We start from the raw sequence: 7,487 nt of genomic DNA on the forward strand, positions 1-7,487 counted from the left end.
GGGGGGGTGGGCTGTCAGCCAGACGGTAGCTCCAATTGCTAGTAAGTGCCATTTTTTTGTTTTGTTTTTTAAACTATGGGGTTTAAGTGAAGGGATTGTCGGGGTGGAGCCAGGCAGGGCAGGGTTTGGGGCAGAGCATAAAAGTGATCGAAAGCCTTGGGGGTGCTGGTGGGAGCAGGGGCCAAGCAGGGCAGGGGTTGGGGGCCTTGGGGAGCCTGCTGGAGTAGGGGCCAGGCAGGGCCAGGGTCGGAGGACTTGGGAGGTCTGGTGGGGGTAGGGGTGGGGCTGGCGGGGGTCCCCACCGTGGTCCCCTCCCCCCTCCTCCAGCCCCCCCCGACCTCTTACTCACTGGCACTGGAGCCCTGGGGGGGGAACACGGCCGGGCCGCCCCGCGGTTTCGAACAACAGAGATGCTGTGGCAGCCAGAGCATCTCAGTGGAGGACACAGCCTCCAGTTGCCTCAGGGCACAGTCCGGGTCCGTGCGCTGATCCGCTTTTTTAAACTTTGATTTTTTTAGACCCCTGGATTTGGCTGTTAATTTGGGCAATATAGGTGCTGCTGACTACATTTCCCTTCCCCCTTCCATTGTGAAAAAAGATAACACATCTCAAAGTCATGAGCATGGTTTTTAACCACAGAACAATTGAAAGGCCATACTTGCACCACCACACATAGGAAAGTGAAATACACAGGGTTTTTTTTAGTGCTCTGATAAAGAAAAAAGATCTTTTTTCAAACATCTGAATCCCTCAGATACAACTACCAACTTGCAAGGCTCACATACAAGGAGGTTACTTCTCATTAACAAATAGGAAAGTGACTGTATTTTTCAGCTGATAAAAGTGGATCATTATGGATGGATGGATGGTTCTGTCCTTTAAAAGGAATAAAACATTTTGCAACCATTTTCACACACCCACATCTATATGTAAACAAGTCTGTCAATGTGACCAAAGATGCAACTTTAAAAAAATGTGTCTGATAACTGAAGACAATATATAGGTATCCTACTACTAACTGTGTCTTTTCAGTACTACACTCCAGCAGATATACAACAAGGGTTTGAATATATGGAACCTTACTATTTATTATGTTTCCAACATTGTAAAAAATATGTAATTTAGTGATTATTCCACTTCAGAAAGCTTTTATAACATCCAATATTCTTGAAAAAAAATACTGCTTTGTTCAAAATTCCCCTTAAAATGCCTTTTTAAAATATATTTTCCATATATTTTTGCAATTGCACAGGTCTGAAAATAAGCAGAAAAGATTTATCCTCTTTATTATTTATGGCATTTGTCTATATATTCAAATAATGGGTAAGGATATGTTCCATATGAATATTTCATGCTGTTTACACTTTGAGTATTATAAAATATTTGTTACATTGAGGTATCCTATTCTCTCTTTGTAGTCCAAAAAATCACTGAAGGGAAACAGTAAGCCCTATTTATAAGAGCTCAGATAACTTTTCTCTGTTCATGAAAACTAATGTGGCCCTACAGCCATCACTGAAAGTACTAGGGGGATATGATAAGTGAAGTAAAGTGCTCTTGATGAATTTAACCCCTGAACCTACCTAACCATTTCATGAAAAAATATTAGTAAAATAGAATAAACACAATTCTCACAACTGCAATTTTTGCCATTTTCTGAAAATCTAAGCTACCTGAACCTTTTTGGAGTAACCTACAGGAGTAATAAGCTTTTATTCTATGTTCATTTGGAAAGAAGACTCCTGTAAGCCATCTTTCCAAAACAGCTGTGAATGAGCCTTCTCAGAAAGAATTAAACTGATTTAAAAAAAAATAATTGATTTAAAAAATGCACATCCTTAGCCAGCAGGGAAAAAATGAATAGAGGACTTGGACAAAAGACAGTTTTAAAAAGCTGGATTTGTAACTATATATCTTTACTTAATTAGACTGCCAATTTAATTGTTTCTTTTGGAACAAGAAATCTAACTGCCTCATTTAAACAATGAAGAAAATAAGCAAAAGCTATTTTTCATTAAAAGGTGCATATATTAAACACACAAAAAAAAAAAAAATATTTCTGATTTTCATATTAGTCCCTTAGCTAAAATATTCTCCAGGACATTTTTGCTTTGCTGTTAATGTGTTTTAAATAATTCTGGATAAACAGATTGTTGTATTTTTTGTATCTTAAGAAACAAAGCACATGCCTAATGAAAACATGTAATTAAATAGTGTTTTCAGTATTATCATCATGAGTTCTAGTTTTTTTTTTAAGTCTCCAGCTACACATTCAATAAATGGGATAACTTGCATCTCACCAGTACTGTATATTTTATACTGTTTTATATATTACAACTATTGAACCATTTGACACAACACTGCACAAATGGTAAGTTCACAAAAAAAAATTTATTCAAGTCTGGAATCTCTGGTATACCTCTAATATTACTTCAATATTTGCTGGTTGGCTACTAACTGATTTAATGTTACTTCAAAAGAGATATTTAGATAGCTATTTTGATTTTGACTGATCTCAGAAGATATTTAATACTAAAAAAAGCTATTACACTAGCAAGTATAAACTAATCAGGATCTTTTTCATACAGGATATGAAGGAAGAGAGGCATCTAATTATTTCTGTTTTTAAAATACGTGGAATGCACTGAGATCTAGGCTGCTGGCAATAGATTAGATGACAGATGGACAAAATATGGTCCACGAGCCTGCAGGCTATTCTATATGACCTGTGGGGCCCCTTTAGAAAATTAATATTTATCTGCCCCTAGCTGCCTGTTAAAGATGACAGGAGCCAGAGGCAGTAGGACCCAGGGAAAGCCACAGCAGGAGCCTGCAACAGCAAGGCCCATCAGGCCCTGCCCTCCCAACCCCAAGCCAGAAGCTTCTGGCCTGGGACTGTGGGGATTTGTGCCTCCCTGTGCCAGAGTGGGAAATTCAGGTAAGCGTGGAAAAAGGCAGGGGAGGACCGCAGGTGACTGTGCTAGTCCTTGGGGCCTTGACTCCTGCTGAGTCCTATGGTCTGGCCATGCAGGCAGGAGCCACATGATACTGGAGCAGGCAGTGGGGGGGCAGGGAAGTGGGGAAAGCAGTGATGGGGGGAGTGGACACAAATGGGTGCAATGGAGCGTGGGGCCCACACCGATGTCCTGGGGCCAGCATCAGCAGAGCCAAGAGTGGGGTGGCAGGAGTGTGGGCTGGCAGGCATCTACAGAGCTGGGCTGCAGCAGCAGGGAGAGAGGAGAACTGGCTCAGCTTCATAGAGCTGCTGCCAGCCAGGACCCCGGGCTCCTGCCACCCGGCTCTGGGCCCTGCTGGCATGGGCCCTGAGCTCCTGTCTGGCTGTCGCTGACTCCCATGCACCCACTCACTCCCAGTCCCCCCACTCCAGGCCCACAGTACAGGCAGGGACCAGAGCACGCAGCCCTGACCCCATGCGCCCCATGCTATGCCTGTGCTGTGCCAGTCTGCAGTGAGGCTCCTTCACCATCACCTGTGAGCAGTGACAATGTGGAGCAGCCACTGGGCAGCTTACAGGCATCAGTGAAGGAGCTGCTCTGCAGACTAGTGCAGCGTGGGCTCCAGGCAGCCGTAGAAAAAACTGCCCAGCAGTGACAAGGGGGCGGGGCCACTTTCCACTGCACCAAACAGCAGTTTCTGCCTGGCTGTTGCTGCTGCTGCTCAGCCCCAATGGGCAAGCCCAGAGTGTGCATGGGGTGCCCAGGCTCATGGCTGCACATGCTGGTCCCCACCTCTACCACTGCATACCCAGGGGTGGCAGGACATGCCACAGCAGGGTGGTGCAGAGTAGATGTGGGGCAGTTTGGGACTACATGCTGTTGGCAGTGGCGGGGAGGCTCCACAGGGTGCACAGGCTCTGGGCTGTTGCAGGGTGGGGACAGGTGCTGACCAGCTCGGGGTGGGGGGTGTGCAGGGGGCTCCCATGCACATCCCATATACCCTCAAAACCTTCCCACAAGTCCCACAACCACACACCCCTCCACCTGTAATCACACACCCCACAAATACTATACACACACATCCCCACAAACCCCCATACGCACCCACCCACAGCTCCCCATAAACCCCACATCCACCCATACCCCCAACACTCCTGCATACCCCACATGCTATACAAGCGTAAGACTACATTTTGAGCTATTGTGCAAACACTTCTACATATACAGCACAAACACACACACACACACACACATCAGAATAAAAATATATTTTTTTAATTATGTACTAAAAAATAAACACCCATAATATATGTTAATTAAATTTTGGGGGTTTTTAGTTCTAAGATGGCAAACCCTCTTCCCCAAAGGAATACTTCCAGGAGCAAGGGGAGGGACTTCTGGTGGCAAAGGTCAGAGGTTAGGGGCAGGACTTCTGGTCCCACAATGTCAACCAGAGCACTTGTCAAGGGGTGGGGTTACCCATGCAGCCCTCAACAGCTTGCCAAAACTCTGTAAGCAGCTCTCTACCTGAAATAATTGTCCCTGGATTAGATGAAGAGGGGGAACATTCACCCTTACTTTAAACCGTCCCCATCTTAGATAAGTAATATTCCTTCACAACTCACTGTCCTTACCTAGTGTGCTAAACCCTTTCCCTTCTTCCCCGACAGAAACCTCTTTTAGTTTGGCCACTGGACAGTTATTACAGGGGAAAATACAGCTGTGGTCTCTCTGACTCACAGGCATTATTAATATTCCCCATCCACCTGGGACTATTTGTGTTCAAGGCATTTGGAGAGAAGAGGTTCCAAGACTCTGTTTCCCCTAAAGCTATCACTTTACTTGCTGAGTCTGGAATATCTTAAGAAGCATGGGTCTGCCAATATGACTTAAGGCTATTTCAGTTCTGCCCCATTTCCAGCCTTGCCCCATACAAACACAGTTCAGCCGAGCCAAAGATCTGGACTCCCAACAGTAAAGTCCACAGTTGCTACCTATACACTTACACTTAATATGAGATCTCAATAATTTCTCTTTGATTTGTCCATGAAAGGGGCCTTTTGCTACAAAGCCTTGCATTTAAAAAAGAGGAGGTGGCAGGAGAATGTTAACCATCACTGGGGTAGCTGGTGGTTAGGCCATGCCGTACTACAACATTTTCTTTTAATGACATTATTTCAGATGGAGCTCTGCAGCATTTTCCTGCATATACAATCTTGCTACAGAAGCTGATGAGTATTAAATAAAATACGACTATTTCAGTTTTTGTTTCAGTGCACAAGGCATCCAATGTCTTTATGTTCTATATATTAGAACACAAATATTATTTTAAAAGTTAAATATTTTTCCTTCCCCTAAGCTGCATGGGCCTTCACACCTGAGAAATTCCTAGTTTGAATGCCAGTAGATTAATCTTACTGAAGAGGAAACAACAACACAACCTGAAATGAGGCCATAAAATATGCTCCTCGTGAATACTAAGAATTAAAACAAATGTTGGATATAATGTTTTCTTTGCAAGCATTCTCAGACAATACCAGTTCAATTGAATCTCCATAACCTCAGTCCATTGACAACAATTCCACTCTCCTCATTTCCTGTCAGGATTTGATAGCACAGACCTTGTGCTCAGATAGTATCAGCAGCAGGACTTCACAATGTTACTAGCCCTGCACAGGTGCAACCTAATGTAACCGTGGAGCCTTGGGCTGCCTTTTTTGCAGTCAATATGGGAAATACATTGATCTGCTTTTTGACTTAAAGATATAAACTCTACTCCACTAGGTATTAGAAGTGTCTAAATTCATATTCATTCATCCATATTCATGTCCATAATAGAGAATGAATCCAAACTTCCAAGGGTGAAAGGTAAGCATGCTAACTTTCGGAGAATGTAAGGCTCCCAGTTGCTCTCTGGCCCCTCAAACATTCATTTTTATTATACATATTGTTAAAAACATTTCATTACAATGACACTTTATTTTTAAGGCCATGCCATACTACACTTTATTTTAAAAAACTGCTTATTTAAACTTACTGATGGTTTGTGCTTTGACTTCTCTTTCTCTCTGCTCCCTTTTTTGTTGTTTGTAAAATAATGCAAGGTACCATACTCCATCAAAGCAGCAAACACAAAAATGAAGCAAACTGAAACAAAGAGGTCCATTGCTGTCACATATGAAACCTTGGGGAGTGACTTCCTAGCAATTGTACTTAGCGTAGTCATAGTTAATACTGTGGTAATGCCTGTTCAAAAAGAAAGAGAAGCTATGTTTCAACAAGTGATCATATAGATAGATTTAATTTGCTGAGGATTTAAACTTCTCTTAAATACCAAAATGAATCAGTATTCACCATAATATGCCTCAGTCTTATAATCTGGTCTGAGCAAACTGACCCTTCCACTCACACAAAGCCCATTTATTTCTGTATGTGTTCACATGATCACACAGACTTATGCCAGCATAAAAGTTCTTCCTCATATATTTAATTGTTGGGCTGGTGGCCTGTAGATTCAGCTAAAACTAATTCACTCTGATGTCAGCCATTATCAACTAACTCTACATTTCCATTAAAATATCCCCTGTTTTCTATACACATTACAGAGATAAATGCAGAGACCTGTACATTTTTCCTACTTTATACACGATAATACATTTATAAAACTGACTTATTATTTGGACCTATACAGATATTCGAAAGTAAATATTTAGGGAAAAGTTTCATTACTTAATGAATTTTTAAAGCAAGATGTTTTCAAAAACACAGCAAAGAGTAACTGACTGATATTTGCTTGCTTATAATATACAGGAAGTCATTCTCAATGATCTACTGGATCTCATACTCTAAAAAAATTATTAAATATTTTAGACACCATGTTCTAATTAATAGAGAAGGCATTCAGTCTAGGATTCACTGCATAGCCTTTGATGTACAAGCTAATCACTCAGAAGAGCTGACTTGTAGCTACAAATTTAGGCTATGTAACAAATCATGCTTCAGTAATAGAGTACAACTTCTTATTATGCTTGTTTCTTTATAAGGATTAATTCTGGGCTTCAAATACTATGTTTATAGCACTCCAAATTCAGATCTGAACATCTCTGGACATTAAATTATTTTAGACTTTAAGGGTTTCTATTATTTATATATGTTATTTTATGGCATAAAGGATGTTGTGACAACATAGGGCTGAATTGTGGCTTTTAAGCCACAGCCCTGAGTAAGGTTGATGTGTATTCACCCTTTTCATATGGAGCACTAGCGAGACTAGGGCAGGTTTTTGAAAAAGGTACCTGGTTGGATTTTCTTACATATGCATATTCAATTATGTGCAATATCTTACTAAGCACCTATCTGCATCTTTATGTGCCCAAATACCTTTAAGAATTGGAACAATGGGGCTTTGGAGAGGCACAGACTCCACAAGTGTTCTTTCATACAGATGGGAAGTAGAACAGGTGAGAAGTCAACTCCATCCATTAACAAATGGTCCTTCTCAGTACACCAGCCCCTCTGTATAAGCTAACA

The 7,487-nt window shown here is 41.8% G+C and overlaps 1 protein-coding gene across 1 annotated transcript in view; it reads right to left on the reverse strand.

The window, feature by feature from the left end:
- GABRG1 (gamma-aminobutyric acid type A receptor gamma1 subunit) overlaps positions 1 to 7,487 on the reverse strand; it is a 149,955-nt gene that overhangs the window by 7,318 nt on the left and 135,150 nt on the right. The window contains 1 exon segment of the mRNA XM_025201793.1: positions 5,995 to 6,203. Coding sequence (XP_025057578.1) covers positions 5,995 to 6,203 — 209 coding nt within the window.

Source organism: Alligator sinensis, unplaced genomic scaffold (genome assembly GCF_000455745.1).
Source record: "Alligator sinensis unplaced genomic scaffold, ASM45574v1 scaffold247_1, whole genome shotgun sequence".
NCBI classification, from domain to species: domain Eukaryota; kingdom Metazoa; phylum Chordata; order Crocodylia; family Alligatoridae; genus Alligator; species Alligator sinensis.